This window comes from Camelus dromedarius, chromosome 10 (assembly GCF_036321535.1).
Source record: "Camelus dromedarius isolate mCamDro1 chromosome 10, mCamDro1.pat, whole genome shotgun sequence".
In the NCBI taxonomy this organism is placed as follows: Eukaryota; Metazoa; Chordata; class Mammalia; order Artiodactyla; family Camelidae; genus Camelus; species Camelus dromedarius.
In genome coordinates, this window is record NC_087445.1 from 60,159,290 (window position 1) to 60,179,436 (window position 20,147).

At 36.3% G+C, this 20,147-nt stretch overlaps 1 protein-coding gene across 2 annotated transcripts in view; it reads right to left on the bottom strand.

Moving 5' to 3' along the window:
* FKBP15 (FKBP prolyl isomerase family member 15) overlaps positions 1 to 20,147 on the bottom strand; it is a 45,899-nt gene that overhangs the window by 22,825 nt on the left and 2,927 nt on the right. For both annotated transcript variants that reach the window (XM_010997408.3, XM_010997409.3), the window contains exons 2-12: positions 19,083 to 19,198; positions 14,104 to 14,188; positions 13,589 to 13,658; positions 10,459 to 10,533; positions 10,032 to 10,130; positions 8,119 to 8,268; positions 7,136 to 7,204; positions 5,917 to 6,063; positions 3,643 to 3,785; positions 3,117 to 3,174; positions 854 to 961 (exon numbers count right to left, since the gene is read on the bottom strand). In XM_010997408.3, coding sequence (XP_010995710.1) covers positions 854 to 961; positions 3,117 to 3,174; positions 3,643 to 3,785; positions 5,917 to 6,063; positions 7,136 to 7,204; positions 8,119 to 8,268; positions 10,032 to 10,130; positions 10,459 to 10,533; positions 13,589 to 13,658; positions 14,104 to 14,188; positions 19,083 to 19,198 — 1,120 coding nt within the window. The remainder of the gene's footprint in view (positions 1 to 853; positions 962 to 3,116; positions 3,175 to 3,642; positions 3,786 to 5,916; positions 6,064 to 7,135; positions 7,205 to 8,118; positions 8,269 to 10,031; positions 10,131 to 10,458; positions 10,534 to 13,588; positions 13,659 to 14,103; positions 14,189 to 19,082; positions 19,199 to 20,147) is intronic.

The following is a 20,147-nucleotide window of genomic DNA, read 5'->3' on the forward strand; positions in this document are numbered from 1 at the left end:
CAGGGCTTTTCCATGAAGAAATAAAACAAAATTGTGAAAAATAAAACTTATTTTGGAAATGTTTTTTCTCAAGAGCATCACCTTTGCTCTGTTTTACATTAAAGTCAAAGAATCTTAAAAATTAATCACTGTTAAGTGTTTCAATTCAGCTGAGAAGTAATTATATTAGTCAATAAGGAGCTAACCAATGGGAAAAGAACTTAGTTGGAATTAAGCTACTTCTTATTATACACCAAATTCCAAACGGATTAAATATGAAATAATAGATCAAAATATAAAATAACAATAAATATTTTAAAAAGATATATATGTTTACAGCACGTGGAATTGGAAGGCTTTCAAAGCATAATGTCAAAAGAAAAACACAAAAGGAAAAATTGATAGATCTGACTGCAATAAAATTCATGAAATTCAAAAAAATCATACAATGTACAAAGCCAAAAGATACAGGAGTATAATCTTAATATTAGGTTACATCAGTGGAAAAACCAACATTTTCCAAGAGAATCTAAACATTCAATCAACACATATGACCTGAACATTCTTTTATAGGTCAGGGAACATGCTGCATACACAGTGATTTTTACTCAAAATACAGAGTCCAGCAGAAAGCTAAATTAACTACTTAAAACTGCCCAGTTCTTGTGGCAGAGGTACAGAATTGCTTCCATTTCCCAGGGGAAGTGCTAGTTACGGGAGAAACACATGTACCAATGCCAACCTGAATCATTTTGAATATAAGCTCTCTAAGTAGTGATTCTGGGTTAGAGGCAGAAGCAGCAATAATTTCGATTAAAAGAACAGAAAACAGCAATGTCTGCACTATTCACTCTAGACAGCAAGTGGGACATACTTCAATTTCTGAATCGTTGGAATCCAGCTGTGGTGGAAGGATGGGCAGCATGGGCTGGCCCATTTTAGCCATCCGAGAGATCAACTTGGCCTTGACTGTATCAGGGCTCTAAAAAGAGAGGAAAGCCACAAAAATCACTGTAATCAAGGTTCATTACCTTCAGTCAACTCTATGTCTTTGGCTCTTATATCAAATCTTCAATATCTATTTGAAATCAATGCTTCTAGAAGATGAGAATTAAAGATTAATTGCCAAAGAGGCATACACGGGTCACAGTTAATAACTGTAGTAAAAATAATTCCCTATATGTTGGAATGGACAAAGTGGCTTTATTTGTATTACTTCACTGCAATCAAGTCTTCCTACTAGGCATATGTATTTTCATTTTACAGATGAAAAACTAAAGTACAGATTAAGGGAGGAAGACATTTTAGATGACAGTACCCTCTCAAAAGCCCAGGAGCAATTCAGGAGATAAATATTCAGAAGAGATTTAGGGAGAGAAGAAAACAGGAGCTCTGTGTTCTAAATCCAGGTTCATTTAACTGTGACTTGGCATTGATGATACACTAGCCTCTGTGCTAGAAGCCTCTGCATCCATTAAGTGATTCGAAGTGCAGCCTTCAGAGTGGAGAGTACATGTCCTAAGGGTGCACAAGATCATCTATCGAGTGTGAAAAGAAATGATCATAATCTATATTTTAAAATTATTTTTAAGCTATAGTAAACATAAGACATGAAGTTTGTTTACAGGCATGGACAGTATATGTATATATGTATGCATATAATTTGTAAATAGACATATATTATGTGTGCTCATTTTTTCTTAATTAATAGAGACATATAATCAAAAAAAGCTGGGTCCATCAAAAGAGGACTAATTATATAAACCAATATCCATTTGCTTGCCCGGTTCTTGTATAAAGAACCATTGAAAAGAGTATGTAAGAAACTAACAAAAGCAGTTACCTAAGTTGGGGGAGTGAAATGAACAGGGTATGCAGGGGCAGGGCTAGGAATGAAGCTTCTCAATGTGTATCTTGTTATATTGTTTTGCTAACTGTACCACAAGAATGTAATTATCTATTCAAAATGAAAAATTAAAACTTAAATGTAAAAAGAACAAAAAGATGGTTCATTTTATGTGATGCGAAATTTATCTCAATTAAAAAAACAAAGATGTAAAGAAAGAAAACGTTGGAGACCACTAGCCTACCAGGAGTTACTGAAGCTGAGAAACAGGTAACAAAAGCAGCTGTGTCTAGAGAGTACAACAGAGCCAATACTGAACAAACTTTGTGACTATTCAAAGATCTGAGATCATAAATGTTTTTCAATTTTGATTCTTTGGCTTAACCTTCTGGGTTTAGATCACTTTTTATACATATTGGGTCAATTATTTGCTTAATTAATTTCTGCTTTGGACTGAATATAAACAAGTAAACTAGGGTTGGAGAGAAATGGATCATCAATTTCATTCCAGGCAATTATCCTGTTTCCCAGGTGGAGAAGGTGTGGTAGGTGAAGGCCACAGGGCTTGAGAACTTGAAGTGTGTCACTGTCATCTCACCCACACATAGCAAACTCAGATGCCTTCATAGACCAGGCAGGGCAGCAGCAAACTACAGTGTACGTCCTAGGCCTTTAAATCCAAATTTTACAACAGAATGCTAGTCTTCTCATCCTAAAGTTGGGGAAACACAGAAGCCCAGCAACCTGGTCAAAGTCACCTAGCCAGGGAATTAGTGTAGCACATCTCTGAGCAAATGAAAGTATGAAGATACGTAGTGTTAGCAGCAATTAGGAGAACAAGAGCTAATGTTAATGACTTCTTACAACATGCCAGACACAGTACTAAAAATTCAGTAGGCATTATTCACTTAAACCTCATAAAAATCGGAGAGGTTACTGAAGACATGCTCTATGTAGGCTCCGAGCTTCACAAACACATCACAAGAATCCTATAGAGGGGCTGCGAGAATTATTCCCATTTAATAATGAAGAAGCTGAGGATCAGGGAAGTTAGATAATTTTCTCAAGGCCACATGCTTATAAGAATAGATTTGAACCCAGGTCTGTCTATGCAGAAGCCCAGGCTAATTTATACTGACTCCCAAGTAAAGAAAAATGAATAAAGTAACCACTGACTTCTAGCCTAAATCAACAGTTCTCAACACTTTTTTTTCTCTCTAACCTACCATACCCTAGGCACACGAAACCTTCCCAGAAAACTGGGGATAAGGAGACAGACTTGTATACTCACTGTATTCATTGTAAGCTGATCACTGAGGGAGTTAGATTTGGAACGAAGAGCTGACTCCCTGAAAGTAAATAAGACATATTCTGAGATTAAAAACAAAATCCATAATCACAAATCTAGATTATGCTGGATAAACAAATTGTTTTTAAAAATGATTGCCAATTTAATGTCTGTAGAACAGAATTTTAACTCTTTAATTTGCACAATCTCTAAAAGCTAGTGAAAATGAAAATTTTCCATTCAGATGCTTATTTACATTTTTTCCCTAGAGTACATATTTTGTTATTTATGCCTTTTGCGTGATTTTCTTCCAAAGTTCGACAGGGATTCTTTTATATCTGAGTTTGCTTTTTATAGACTTTGACTATTAATCCTTTCTCAGAAAAATCTGGTGCAATTATTTTCCTTCATCCTATTTTTCCCAATTATTTAAAATTATTTCAGTTTTTAACTGTATCTATATTTCTGAACCCCTCTAAGAATTATTTTTATGGACAATAAAAGAGCTTGATACACTCCGGTATCTTACCCTGGTTTGAAAGGCACCGATGTGGACGGTGACACAACAGGATCAGCAGACAGGCTGTCAGCACCAGGTATGGGAGAAGGGGCTGCAGAATCCCGGGAACTAACACTGTGTGCATCAGAGCCAGAATCTCTAGCAAATTTGACCTAGGAACAGAACAGATCAACCACAGGTGGAACAGGCTAACAGACCATAAAAAAGGCACCCTTACCTGTTCACTGTAGCCAAATCAGAAAATGTAGCTAAGCAAAAAAAAAAAGGTAACAATCATCGGCAATTCAACTACTAAGCAATAAAATTGTTAGAATTTTGGATTAGTATTTCATAGTTATATTATCTGAGTGTGTGTGTGTGTGTGTGTGTGTGTGTGTGTGTGTGTGTGTGTGTGTCTTACAAAAATGGGGACATATTGTTTTGTATCCTGCTTTGCTCACTCACTGACACATTAACATAGTTCCATGTTACTAAATTACTAATCAACAAAAATCATTTTTAACTACTGAAGACTGTCTAATCTCAAGGGTCATGCCTTAACTGCTATCATCTACAAGAAGTCTCCAAAGGATTTTGGGAACAGAAGTCACAAAAATCTAGGCTATTACAAAATATATTTCACCAACCCCTAGTTGTTGGAGATTCAGTTTGTTTCTAATTTTTCCTATTACAAACAATACTTCGATGAGTAGCTTTATCTCTGTATCTTTGCACATAATAATTTCCAAAATATAAATTCCCAGAAGTTAAATTGTTGGATAAAAGGTATACTTATTTTTTAAACTTTTGCTGCATACCATTAAATTTCACACCAGAAAGGGTGAACTACTTTATACTCCACAAGCAGTATATAAATCTTTCTTAACACTCTTGTCATCCTGGGTATTACCATTCTGTATCAGCCTTGTCAATTTAATAAGCAAATCAATTCGTAATTCTTTGACTATTGGTAAAAGAGAGTATTTTTTCCCTTATGTTTACAAAGTGCCAGTCTTGATGGATTCAAGTTGGTTTGTTATCTATCACCAGCCATGATTTCCTCAAACTCAAAGGAAAACTGAGAAATAATATAAAAGCTGTGAAAAAGGAAGCTGGAAGCATGTCGGTCAAAGAAGGTTGGAATGCCCAGCAGAGATAAGGGTCTCCTACTAGGAAAGAGTCCTTGAGAAAAAATGCATATCCTTTGTTGCAAGCAGGAATAATAACCACAATGAAGATGACCGTAATATTTATTTGTATTGTATTCTATAGTTTATAGTGGCAAAACTATCATATTTGGGCCTAACAATCACAATGTAAAGCAAACAGTCTTTTTTTGGAGGTGGGGGAAGTGGAGCTTGGAGGGAGAGCATTAATTAACCACGATTTGTTGCAAATTTTATTATAGAAATTATTCACGATAAAAGTTTAAAATGGTACAGGAGGGTAGAATGTAAAAAGAAAAAGTTTCTGAACTTCGTTTCCATTCTCCAGAGAAAATCACTTCTAATCACTTCTTTTAATGCCTCCGGAAATTTAATACGAATCTTTGGGCACATATATGTATTTATTTGTATATACACATACATATAATATCATACTATCTACACTGTTTTGCAACTTGTTTCTTTCGCTTAAGAATAGATTTGGGGTATTCTTTAAGAACTACATTTAAAAAATTTTTTTAACTTAAAAATAAAAATAAAAAAGTTGGGGAGGGCATAGCTCAGTATAGAGCACATGCTTAGCATGCATGAGGTCCTGGGTTCAATTTGCAGTAACTTCATTAACCAAAAATAAATAAATAAAATAAAATAAGAAAAAAGAATTACACAGACGTCCACTCTATGAAAACCATAATTTAACCAGTCTCATAATAATGGACACTTAACTGTTTCCAGTTTTTACTATTATAAACCACATGTCACAGGGAGGAAACTATATACCTATCTTTTTTTATCTATACACAGGTATCTTTGCATTCTTATGTAAACATATTGATAAGATAAATTTATAGCCATGGAATTACTAAATCAAAAGGTATGTACTATTGGGTAGGAATCATTATTTTAAAGATAAAATAAAAAGGTTAGTGTAGAGAAGTTACTATGAATACAGAGCCGAGAAGGACATAAACCTTGGCCTTTAGATTCCAAAAATGTTGTTCTTTCCAAATGTACCATTTCTACTTAAAAAAAAAAAAGAGGTATCTTCAGAAGGCATTTTTCAAACATACTTATTTATTCATTTTACTTAACTAGCAAAGAGGACTCATCAAGCACAACACAACATGATTTCACTCACCCGCCTAATCTCCACCTCAAATACCAGGATTGAGTCCGTTGATTGAGTCCATCCTATTACTCCTTCAGAGCCAACAGCACAGGCTGGAGGGATGATAAGCAATCGCTTACCTCCTTTCTTCATGCCTACCATTCCATCCTCCCAGCCCTTTAGGAATCAGAGAAGAGGAAAAGCTCATCAGATACAAACCTCCTCATAAGACAAAATAAAGGACAGGATCATCAGGTTTATATCTCTCCCTCTCCCTTAACTGGTTATAAGAACATCCAAATCACTGCTTCTCAATTCACTTGTAAAAGCTAGCCTACCCAGGGCTATATGAAATACGATGAGAGAAATTGGGAGAAACAGAAGAATGGCGTTGAAAGAGAAATAAAAGCTTTCCTTTATTAAACATGTTTTCCAAATACCATGGTAAGTGCTTTATTTGCATTATGTTGTTTAATCCCCTAAATAATTTCATCAGGTTAGTAGCAATATCCTCACTTTTACAGATGAGAAAACGGAAGCTTAGGGAAGTTCAGTAACTAGTCCAAGATCAGGAAGTAAGTGAATTGGTAAGCCAAGATTACACTAGATCTGTCTGGCTTTAAGGGTCACATCCTAACTGCTATGCTCTACAGGAAAAAGCCTCCAAAGGATTCTGGGAAAAGGAGTCATAAACAAGCTATGGAGAAAACCATTCTGCCACATGGATGAAATGAGGACTTCACGATACATCGTATGTCCTGACACCATGATACCTACATGTGTAAAATACTCTTTATTTTATAAAACACTTGCACAGTTGGTAAAAACCCCAGGTCCTTGGACTCCAATCCCGGTGTTCCTCCTGCTATGTCGTAGTTGCTTCCCACAATGATTCAAAGCATTCCACACAGATTAGAATCACCCATTATGATACACTTTTAGAAGAAACAGTTTCACCTCTTTTCCTATTAGGTGATATGAAGGATATAATAGTTTCCTCAGAGTCACAGGATGAAAAAGAAAAGGTAGGGACTAAAGAAAAGAAATATACCCTTCCTCAATATATTGTCTCACAGGTAAAAATCTCCCAAATGCAGATAACGTAACACATTTGTCTCTTCCTATTTTTTAACCAAGCCTTTCCAAAGTCTCAGAAAATACTATCCAGGTTAGAAATTTCACAAAAGCCAGTCTAAATCAAACCCACTGCAACTGATAAACCCATATAAGAACACAGTTAAGCCTTTACCTTGATGACTTTTCCTGATCCTAATTTCAGACGAAGCAGCTTATCTTTGTTAGCAGTGGAGTCAAAAACCTGCAAGTTGATCAAAACAAACAAGGTCAGCCAATTTCAAAAATAATAATAATCATTATGATACTGAACTTCACATATACCAGTACAGTACTTCTGAAATAGGTAATGTCAAATACACTGGGAAAATACTTCTTAAAAAACCTGAAAAGAAGGAACCACATCATGGCTAAAGGGTTAACACCCTTTAGTGTTAATCACACTGAGTATCTTGGAGGCAAGGATATTCCAGGTTTGGGGGAAAATAAGCTTCTATCACCAAGTATTTAAAAAAAATTTTCATCTGTAAGTAACTTTCATAAATTATCTCATTTTATGCTGACAGCAATCCTGCCAAGAAAGCAGGGTAAGCACCACTAAGCTCCATTCACAGATGGGGAAAAAAATTTAACCGCTTAAACGACTCGACAAGGTCAAGTTAGGATGCAACTGGGACTTGAATCCATGTGTTTTTTTGACTCGCAGTCTAAAGCTCTTTCTATCATACATACTACTTTTGAGGGCTTAATAAAATAAAATCACAACAAAGCAAATTTATTCACAGAATCTAGTATAAGAAAAACAGAGAAATAACTGTGAGGAAAGTCTAAAAAGAAGTTTTTTAAGACCTAATCCCATAAGAATATATTCAAGTTTAAAACTGGTTTAGGAGGACAAGACATACATGTGAACAATTACTAAAAATGATACTTGGGAACTGGTTTCCATTTCTCTAAGAACAGACACAGTGGTACTAAGCAGATTTTATATATTAGCATTTCATGGCTATGCCCCAAAAGCAGCCGTAGAGACTAAAGCAGGGCTCCTAAAAGCTTTCTATTTGCCAAGAGCAGCAATTTATAGTAATTATACCTTACATTTGAATAGCTCTCATGCTATTTCAATTACAAAAGAACCTGCAGGGTACATTTTCTTACCTGGCCTAGCACATGGTTTTGAAAGAGCCAGCTAGTATAAGCCACTTCCAAAGAATCTCCAATTTCTACAGCAGGGCCCTCTGCTACAATGAGGTCCTGTGACAGCACTGAATCCAGGGAAGAGGTGCTGTTGCACTTGGCAATGCATACCTGTGAGACGAAATCAAAGCAGCATAAAACTTAGTTTAAGCTCAGCTAAGTACTCACTCCGTTATTGCTAATGCTCTTTTCCAAACAGTGGTGTCTACTAGCAAAACAGATTACATGTTTACATTCCAAAGTCAGTAATCTTGCCAGGAATCCAAGTGCCTAAGAGTATAGCTTTGGAGTCAGACTGTCTGGATATAGATCTCAGCACTGCCACTTATTAACTTGTGACCTCAGCCAACTAACTTAACTTCTGTGAACCTTATTTCACAGTGGTTTTTTGTAAAATGAAGATGAAAGCTTTGCACATTTCCTAGTAGTTATGGAGATTGAGCTAACACAAATAGAGAACTTGGCACAGTGCCTGGCAAATAACAGTTAACTACACAATAAACCTTAGCTACCATTACTATACTGATTTACTGCTTCAGTGTTTGGGAACCTATGAAAGATGCAGGGGGTTAAAAAAATTTTAAAGAGCATTTCTAAGGATAATAAAATAAAGGTCCTTTACAAAATCATGTTGCATTCCCAGAATTCGTATCTCTACCACCTACAGATTTACCTGTATTATCTAAATTATCCTAGCACTGATCCTAGGCAAAGAAGTCAGATACAGCTTTATGAATAATTATTCTACAGTCAATGTTTAAACATAGTATACATTAGAAACCTGCTACTCATTTTCTTAAAAAAAAAGTTTCATTACTGTAATCAAATAAATGCTAACTAAAATAATGAGAAGTCATTTTTTTACCAAGCAAGTAAGATTAAAAAGAAAAAAAAGATAATAATTCTAATTGTTGGCAAAGGTATAGTGAGAACTGATATGGATGCAAAAGCAGTCTCTGAAAAGCAGTATGCTAAAGTGTATACAGAACCTAAAAATTTAGGACCCCTTTGACTCAATCTTTTGCTTCTAGAAATCCAGCCTAAGGAAATAATCAGAAGGAAAAAAAAAACGACACAGACTTGTGTACAAAAATGCTTACTACAGTATCATTTATTCCAGAGCCTGAAAATAATCTAACTGCCTAAAAGTAAGGGAATGATTAAATAAATTGAGGAACATTCAAAGAATACGAAAACAAATATATGTGTGTATGTGTACACTACACACACATACATATGTATGACTGGGACATTATGCAGTACACCAGAAATTGACATTGTAACTGACTATAGATCAATCAAAAAAAGAAAAGGAACATTCACGTTATGAAGCTTTCAAAAATGTTTATAAATGATTTTTCATAAAGCAGGGAAAGATGTATTTTACATCATTAAATAACCAAGAACTCTTAAAGGATTATGACTACTTTTGTATATCATGCATATAAAAAAAAGAAACATAACATGTTAATAATGGTAATTGAGTCATTAAGATTATACATGATTTTTTTAAAAATGCTTTTCTACATTTTCTATAATGACTATGTAATAACTTTTAAAAAACTATTTTAAAACACTATTTTTAAAAGATAGTTTATGCCTTAAGATAATTTAAGTAGAAAATGTTTTACAGACATAAGTTTACATTGACCTTTTTTTCTTTTTTAAAAAGAAATTGCATTTTTAACCAATTTCAATAAGTACCCCTACTGTTTCCCTAAAATACAATAAGCTCAAGGGATGAATTTAGTGGGTTTTTTATGCTTGTCCCTAACAAAATGTAGCAAGTTATGGGTTTTCCATATACTTTCTTAAAATCAAGGGAAATCCAGACTAATGTTTGGCTTTTTACAGGAAGAATCAGATGGTATTACCTGTTTATTGAACTCCACGGCAGCCTTTTCCGACTCAAACATGATGGACCAGTTTTGTTTCTGGTCATCATAAAAGGTACTATAGTTATTGGGCCGAACCTGGGGAAAGGAGAAATGTTGGGGTAATTCAACCACAGGCAGCACAGCAGATGAAGCTGACTGCCCAAACTCACGTAGAAGGGCCTTGACCCAGTGGACCCAAAGAGAGTTATCAGGGAACTTTCTTCTTCCCTCCTACCCTCCACCAATCACCCCTTAGTCCATATTCCCAGAAGGCAGCCAAGAGACCTTTTCAAGAGGCTCTGGATATCCACTCTGATGTCCAGAGAGGAAGTAGTGGATCTAATTCCCACCAGGTATGTGAAGGCCAGTCTCTCCTGTATAGCAAACCCAGAGTAGCTAATGATTCCAATATGGGAAGTCTTACCATTAACTCAAAGTTCAGATGAATCCTGGCAACAGTGACTGGCTGTTGTTGACTGATATAAAGAAGAATCCTATACTGTACTCAAGCAAAAAAGGGCAGGAAAAAAAAGAGAGAACAGAAGTTAAAAGGCAGTACAAAATCAGCAGTAAGATGTCAGGGGTTGTGCTTCATACAGGCATAAAACTTAAAACTCAGTTCATCTCTTAAAGTTTAGAGTTTAAATTACATCTTCTTACTATCCATTTTAATCTATTCTCATTTTGACCTTTCTCTTTAACTGTAATCAGCAATGTCTTTATTTTGTTCGTGTTTTTATTTACATGAGGGATGATTAAGAGAAATACAAATGGCAAATAGGTACATGAAAAGATGTTCAACATCACTGATCACTATGGAAATGCAAATTAAAATCACAATAAGGCACCACGTCATGCTTATTAGAATGGCTATTTTTTTTTAAAAAGGAAAAATAATGAAGTAATGGCCAGGTAGTGGAGAAATTAGAATCCTCATATATTGTTTGTGGGAATGTAAAATGGTATAGACACTGTGGAAACACTTTGGAAGTTCCAAAAAAAGCTAAACAGAATTATCATATGACATAGCAATTCCCCTCCTAGTGTATACCCCAAAGAACTGAAAACAGTGACTCAAACATATACTTATACATCAATGTTCACTGCACTGTTATTCACAATAGCCAAAAGGTGGAAACAACCAAGTGTCCATCAAATGATAAATAGATATACATATAACATAATATTGTTCAGCCATAAAAAAAAATGAAGTTCTGATACATGCTACAACATGCATGAATCCTGAAAACATTTTGCTAAGTGAAATAAGCCAGACACAAAAGGACAAATAGTTATGATTCCACTTATACAAAGTATCTAGAATATACAAATTTACAGAGATAGAAAGTAGATTGTAAAGGTTACCAGGGAGCAAGGAAAGGGGCATGGGAAGTTACTGTTGAATGGTTACAGAAATTCTGTTTGGGGTGATGAAAAAGTGGAAATAGACAGTGGTGATGGTTGCGCAGTATTGTGAATTTAATTAATGCAACTGAATTGTATACTTAAAAATAGTTAAAATGGCAAATTTTATGTCTCATATATATTTACTACACACACACATGTGCACACACGTACACAAAAATCACAGGTAAACAAATTATTAAAATTCAACTCTAGAGAGGAGGGAGGGACTATAGGGTTCTCATACAATCTTGCACCAGAAAGGTCTTTCTTTATCCTATGTTAGGCAGTTAAGTGAGAGGTGATCACCTCAGTCCAATCCAATTACAGACTTAGCTGGTCACGATAGGATGACAGATTTATTAAGAATCAGCCCACTTCTGGGTTATCCCTATTCTCAAGCATTATGTTCCAAGGTTTTGACTGAGAGCCTGGAAGGTCTCTGACTTCATCAGTCCTGAAATTTCTGCGCATCAGAGATTCTGAGCAGAGATTCTTTGGCCTCCTCCTCAAGAAGCTCGAAATCTAGCAAATGTATTGAGAAGGTTGTTGGTCGTTGCCTTCCCATCCTACAGGAGGATTTTATCTCCTATGCACCGTAAGAGGGCAGAAGTTTCCCTCTGCCTTTCTGGCACAGCCCCTGGACTTCCACACCATTCCAGAACTCCGGAAATCCCATGGGGAAAAACTGATCTTGTGTTTGGAGCTCTTCTAGCTTTGGCCAATGTCTCCTTCCCCAGAAGCCTCTCTGTTTGGGACATACCTGATGTTCAGTTTACTCCTAAGATCAGCCAAGGTCTCAAGGGAAGGAAAACACTCAGTTCACTGGCTCTTTCCTCTCAAAATTTTAGTCCATCTAGTCCTCATCATTTCCATGGTTCTCCAATGATTTTTAAAATACAATTTTTGCAATTTATCTGTTTTTTTAAATTTTAATAATTGTTACAGTGGGAATGTTGTCTGCCACAACATATTGTATCTTATCTGGAGGTGAAGTGTGGTGATTTTTAAAATCCAAATGACAACTCCTAATGAATTAATAGATCTAGATAATAATCATCAGTAGCTGCTAATATAAAAAAATGAGAAATAATCAGACATTATTTGCCTCCTGATGGGAGAATGAAAGAGATTTAAGGTACATAGTAACCAACTATGATACACAGACCTTATTAGATTAAAACAGAGAGAGAGAGAGGAAAAAACAATGAATTGGGGAAATCTGACTACTAACTGGTAGTGAATGAGATCAAAGATTTACTATGGGTTTTGTTCAGGTGTGATAATGGTATAGTGGCTATGTTTTTAAAAATCTTTATCTTTCAGATGCATACTAAAATATTTACAGCTAAAATTTTATATTGGAGATTTATTCAAAATAATCTGAGATAGGGAAGAAGGAAAACAGGCTGGAATTAAGATGAAACAAGATTAATAACTGTTAAGAGTCTAGTAATGGGTATCTGGGTATTCATTATCCTGGACCCATTATTTTCATATGTATTTCCAAATTTGTTTGTTTGCTTTTAATACAAATTAGTGTTGTCTATTATATTAGTTATCCTGAGCAGGTCATCTTATCTCTCAGTATGTCAGAGTCTCTAAGGTGCATGGACTCTATGTTTTCTGGACCTCTGAAATTCTATTATTTCTTACGCATACTTCAAAACTTTCTGGAGCAGAATTTGAAGCTAGATGCAAGCCACACAAGGAAATTCGCCTCTGGGCTTCTAACCACATCTTATTGACTCAAACCAGTATTCTGCTGTGTGATCAACCGCCCAATTTTCCAAACTTTCAAAGGTTAAACACTGGTCATGCTGTCAGTAGTACACTAAGTGTTGTTATTACCTAACAAAAGGATGTCCTTGGTAAATGGTTTACTCTAAAACGCTCCAGATTCTTAAACTAGATCCACATCACAAAGGTCAAACTTAAAGATTTTGAGTGGCTGCTTAGATTTTAGTGCATAATAGTACGCAAAATGTGACTACAAATGTTATTATATATCTAATATTAGAAATTCACATTCAGTGCAATCATTCTAATCCTCCAATATACAAGACATCAGGCAAGCTCGAATAAAAATCAGCTCATTGGTATGATCTAGAACACCTGAATATACATGAGACAAGGGGAAGCATTCTCACCTCTCTGGATGTGTGATTTCCTAGGACTGCGGCACCAAATTTGCCCTGCTTTACATATTGACCATTTGTGCTAGAGAAACAAGAAAACTAAGTGTTAATACTTCCTTCAACTAAGTAGAATCAGCTTGTCTGCCACACAGAAGTAGGGACTCTAATCATTCAGCCTCTAGAAGGGACAGAGGTGAGCAGCTTATAATTTAAAGCTCTTACCCAACTTCTTTACTCGTTAACTATCTACTATTCATGGTATCTCAGGGGAGTGGCTTTGAGTGCTTAAAAAGGCTGCTGCTGAGGGTATAAGCACTTCCCAGAGAGAGTATACAAGAGTAATACCAGTATTCAGTGTTTTCCGTGCCAAATTCTCCAACTGAAATATCAAGGAGCATTACTGATACTTTGTCTAGGGAGCAGCTGAGCAGCTATTTGGCAACCAATAGAGAGGCTTATTGTGAAAAGACGGGAGGTTACCCCACCCCGCCCCATCCTTCAGAAAGCTCTCCTTCTCAACTACTTACTAACGATATGCATGGACTGCTGTTGCAACCAATACTGTGGAAGTGCCTGTTGTGGTGGGTGCTGTTTTTGGTGTCACCTGATTTCCTGAAGATAAAGGAGAAAACAAAGTTGTCATTCATTTCTTGCTTGAAACTGATTTTTAACCATTAAAGTAGCTTCAAAATCTTCTTCTAACTTTGTAGTTAGTGGTACAGCACTTTCATGACCACGGTCCTCATTTAATCCATAAAACAGCCCTATGTCCTTGCCTGGGGATGAGGAAACTGAAGCCCTAAGCACCCAAGTGTCTTACACGATGACAGTAGCAAGCCCAGGACTGGAAGCCAGGACTCCACGCCAAACAAGCTTTCGGGCCAGACAAGAAGCAAGGCCACATTCCATACACTTTCTTTTCTCCTTCCAATATTTCTGACAGCTATAATAAACAAAAATAAAGTACTTCTCCCTTCCCTTACTTCTGGGGGAGAAAATTTATGATATTCAGATTATAGCCAATACTTTACTTTCCCAGTGGCATCAAGTAACACTAACATTTTAAAATAGCATGCTTCGAGTAAATCACATATTTATACTCACCACATGAATCTGTTGATGGAATAGTGAGAACACGGGCATGGGCATGGATACAGCAACTAATAACTTATTTCCAAAAGTATCCTTGTTTGATTCTTTTTGTTGTTGTTAAAAACAAGACAACAGGCCCAAAATGGAGTCACTTAGCATAAGCCCTACCACATCAAAATGAGACTTAACATAATTACAGTTTGGGCCCTCCCAGAAATGGAACCTTAAACCAGACAATCAGGAATGATCTGATCAGCACTAGTTAGGTAATCTTCCTGATAGACCTCTGTCATCCCCTAAAGGAAAGTAACCTTGTAATAACCAACTCACTGCTGCTAGTGTTACACTAGACTCTATTATGCCTGCAAAAGACCTTCATTTTGTATAGCTCTGCAGAGCTTCTATCTGCTAAAGTGGATGCCACTCAATTCAGGAGTCACTGAACACAGCCAGTAAGATCTTTAAAACTTACTCGGTTGAATTTTTTTTAAACATTGACATATTTTCCCCTGATTATAGAGTACATGTACATTGTAGAAAACTTAGCAAATACAGAAACACATAAAGAAAATAAAAATGCCCTGTAATCTCACCATCCAAAAATCAACATTAATAATTGATGCATTTATTCCTAGTCCTTTTCTAGACACATAAACTTTGCAGTTTTTTTATCTTTTTAAAAACAAAACTAATATGATTTGACAATCTCCTGTTCTCAGTTATTATAAGCATCTCCTTATACTCTTCAAAACAGTCTCTCAAACAAAGACAAAATAGTCATACAAATGCTTTTTGATGGTTATATAAAACACTATATTGACCCTACTAGAATTCACCCAATTTCCTATTGTTTGACATTTCTTTGGGCTGCTTCCTGTTTTTCTCTATGATAAATAATACTATGATGAACATCCTTAAAATGCACATTTTTATATGTATCTCTGATTACCTTCTCAGAATAAATTCCTAAAGGTGGAATTATGGGGTGAAGGAATGTAAGAAATTTCAAGGTTCTGTTACAACCTGCCCAAAGGCCCTTGAGAAATGCCATTACCGGTTTACACTCCCACCAGCGCTGTGAGTATGCCGGTTTTGCATGCCTGCCAACAGGAGGAGGTTATCTTTCTAAATCTTTATCACTGGGTGGGGAGCATTAGGGAAAGGGGGATGCCATCTTACTGTTCCTTTTATTTGCATTTATTGATTTACAGGGAAGCAGAAATTTAATATTTTCTATAGATTTGTACTGGCCATTAATTTTGTTTTGTTTTGATGAATTGCCCATTTTATGTTGTTGCTTATTTTCATATTTTCCTTACTATTTTGCAAAAACCTACAACACAGTTTTTAATTCAATCAGTACTTTCCCGTTGTATGTAAAGCTACAATAAATCTTTTCTCCTGATACGCATTGTGTGACCGAAAATAAAGAAACTAAGGCCAGAGTTAGGTTATCAGGCCAAATGTGAAACACTAAGAAAAATTACTGTCTCCCCAAGGTCAGCCTAGCAGCCTCCCTCAGGTTAGTTCAGCTTCTCCCTGTACACGCTTACCTCTCTACTTAACGCCCTGGAAGTGGATCCATATGTTGGATCTCCTTTGCTATCTCCAGTATTTGTCACTTTCTTTTGTAAACTTTTAATCTCTTAAATTTTTTATTTCTTATTTTAAAAATTTCCTCCTGTTAACTTTCTATTTCTCTTAAGGCATAATCTATTGTGTTTATTCTTGTGTTCCTTCTAGTTCAGTCTTCATTTCTGAAATAATTTTTCTGACATCTCTAATTCTTGCCTGAGTGCTATCACTTACTACTGAGATTTTTGTAATTCTCATTTCATGTCTTACATCAGTTTCCTAATGATAACAGGTGGTGGCAGTTTTGATCTATTCAGTAAGAAACATTCTCAGAGAATAGAGCTCTCACTTTAGGGATATTATTCTGTTCCTTGTTCTTAAAATAACTTTTCATGGAGTTTGACTCTCATAGCCTTCTACTCAACTTTCTTAATGTGAAATTTGCTTTTCTGAACTTTTAGACACAGGTATGGTTCAGGGTATCTTTCCTAACTTCATAGAACTCACTTTTGTTGTCATATAGAGTTCTAAAACGGGTGGCTTCCTCCTGAGACTTCCTGATTCTATTTCTAGCTCTATTTTTATCTGGATCTTCTCTCCTTCACTTCTAATATTCCTATCCTCGAATTTTAATTCTACTCCCTGCAGGTCCTCCCCAGGGTGGGGACCTCTCCTGTAAGGTCACCACGGTGACCTTCACAAGCCCATAAGAGCAACACTGCTCCAGTTCTTCTATTCCCCATCACCAACCCCTTATACTTACCCACAACCAAAACAGGCAAGATGCTTTGCAGTTTCAGCCTGGCCTGCCATACTTCCCATGAGCGTCTCTTGGCTATTTTGGGGTTCTCCCATTCTCAGATTCAGATATTCTCCCATTGCTTCCTTGTTCTCTCCTACGCAAATGTTGATATCATGCAAGCCTTCAGGCCATTAGTGGCTTGTCCATGCCTGCTTGTATTTTCATTTTTTTAAAATTTTTTTTAAATTTAAGTATAGTCAGTTTACAATGTTGTGTCAATTTCTGGTGTACAGCAATAATTTGTTTCAGTCATACATATACATACATATATTTGTTTTCATATTCTTTTCCATTATAGGTTACTACAAGATATTGAATATAGTTCCCTGTACTATACAGTATAAACTTGTTGTTTATCTATTTTATATATAGTAGCTAGTATCTGCAAATCTCAAACTCTTAATTTATCCTTTCCCACCCTCTTCCCCTCTAGCAACCATATGTTTTCTATGTCTGAGTCTGTTTCCGTTTTGTAAATCAGTTCATTTGCATCTTTTTTTTTCCCAGATTCCACATATAAGTGATAGCATATGTTATTTTTCTTTTTCTTTCTGGCTTACTTCACTTACAAAGATGATCTCCAAGAGAATACCTCTTCAATTGGTTTTGTTTTAAATATTATCCATAGGTTTACCTTTTTTTATCTAGCTGCTCTGTTTTTATAGAGATCTGAAGCTTTTCCAGAACTATGCTGCAGCCATGTCCTGTCCTATAAAGACTTCTTATATAAATATCCCTTAAACAGAAAGGGTCCCCTGCATTGCTGGTTTATATTTTATTTGTAAATGCCTAATAAGATCGTACAGGCAATTTTTAAGTTGGAATACCTCTATAATTTCCCTCTAAAAGTATAATTAACTCATATTTGTTGTTGTTTTCTGCTTTTAAAAAATCAAATTACTTCACTGGGTGGGAACTGAGGTTGTTTGTTTTTATCCACATTTGTTAACTCAACCACTTTAAACTGAGTCAGAAGCACACTGCTGATGAAGAGGTGTGCCAGAGGAAATGCAAAGGCATAGCCTACTAGAAATCTCATTAAATTATGGCTTGGGGAACAGAACCAGCAATCCACAGCAAAGCTGCCAAAAAATGACAGGTAAGATTTAGAGCGCAGGTTAGCAAACATTGCCTGTAAAGGGCCAAATATTTTAGACTTTATGGGCCATATGGTATCTACTGCAACTATTCAACACTAAATATCCTAACAACATCCTCAGTGCCAGCACTGTGCCTAGCATGTAAAAGACACTCAATACTTTCATCTTCATTCAAAAATATTTAATTTGATGGACCTTACCAGCTGTTCTGCTCTGGGCTGTTTCTATCAGTCGCTCAACTCCTTTTCGGATTCTTACACAAAGACAGCAAAATGTAGAGGAGGACAGAAAAACTTTCAAGCGAGTCAGATCAGGGCTCAAATTTCAACTCTCTCACTTACTGCTGTACGACCTTAACCAAGTCCCTACACCTCTCTGAGCCTCTAAAGTGGTAGTAGTCTAACGTGTTTCATAGAATTGTAAGAATTAGATAAGACAATCTAGCTAAAGCACCTTAGACCAGACCCATACCAGGCATTTTAGAAATATTAGATCCCCTTTCTCTCCTTTCATTAAAAAACGTTCATTAATATTTCTTGTGTCCATCATGATGAAAGGTACAAGGAATACAGCACTGGCCATCACTGTCTAGTGGGGAAAAATTCACTGTCAGCATATATCTAACCCATTCAGGTGAAAGCCATGAAAAGTAGCTCTTCCTTCTTGCCAAAACATTGGGCAGTGCCTACTTAGAGGGCCCTGGACAGAGTTTTGGAGAGTGGTGTCCACACGGGGCAAAAGAGCTTGCCTGTCATCTTCCTCTATCAGTTTCCCAAAAAGAGCGTACTTGCTAGCTGTCAGAATTTAGGATCTCAGAATAGCATTCACCACTGGTGGTGAGCTTGGTCAGACTGGTTAGGATGGAAGACCTGGCATGTCACTTTTGTTTACTATTCCAACTAACCTGTTAGGGGACAACCCTAACCTCTTAACTTACCTGTTGGTGCTGTTCCTTGGCCTTTCTTAGGCTGCTTTGGGGCTGTGTACTGGAAGAATTCATTTCCATGGCCAGCAGCTGCTTGATCCAGTACAAAAAGAGAAGCCAATCTGGCACTGTTAGTAGAAAATTAAAATGACATTTAATTTGACATATCTCAAACCTGGAACCAGTTTTATAAAAATTGCTCACCCTCTAACTTTGAACAAATACCTTCTTGACTATAAATCCCACCATTCAATACTGGAAATGGCACCTAAGTGTCTTGGAAATAAAGACTGTATTTCTGATCTGAGCAGCATCAGCTGGCCTTGTCCATCCACAGAACTTTGGTCAAGGCATCTCTTCTTTCTGGACCTCAGATGATTAGTCTAGAGGCTTTCTATGGTCTCTTCAAGCCACAAATTCTTGCCTTTAGCAAGTCACAGTTTCCTTTTTTTTTATATAGTTTATTACATTGAAGTAAAATTGTAATACAAACTTACTCCATGAAACATATCCCATTTATGATATCATCTAACAAGCAGAACCATTCTTTTATCATCCCTTGTGATGAATCTTATGCCTCAACCATTCCACTGAAACTGCTCTTGCTCAAGTCAGAGAACCTCTTTATTGACAAACACAGTTTATCGGTCCTTGTCTTATTTAGTCTTTGTGCTGCCCTTTTACACTGTCAACTAATTTGTTCTTCTTTAAACAAACTCTTCTTTTGACTTCTGTGGGGATACCTGCAGGGGTGGGAGGAGGGACTGGCCCAGATAAGACATCAATAAATGTTAGTAGGATCCCTCTCCTATTGTCTTTCCATCTCTCTGGCTCCTCGTTTAACTCCTTGGACTCTTCTTCCTTTGCCCAATCTTTAAATATCCATGCCCCCAGGATTTCCTACTCTCTCTCCCTTGGCATTCCAATTTCTTTACCTTGATATCAGTACTGTCCAAGCGCTGATGATGCTCAAATGTGTATGCCTAACCCACAATTTGCTCCTGAGTGCCAGACAACACAGACATTCATAGGTAACACAAATGCAGTATGTCCAAACCAGAACTCCTATCTTCCAAT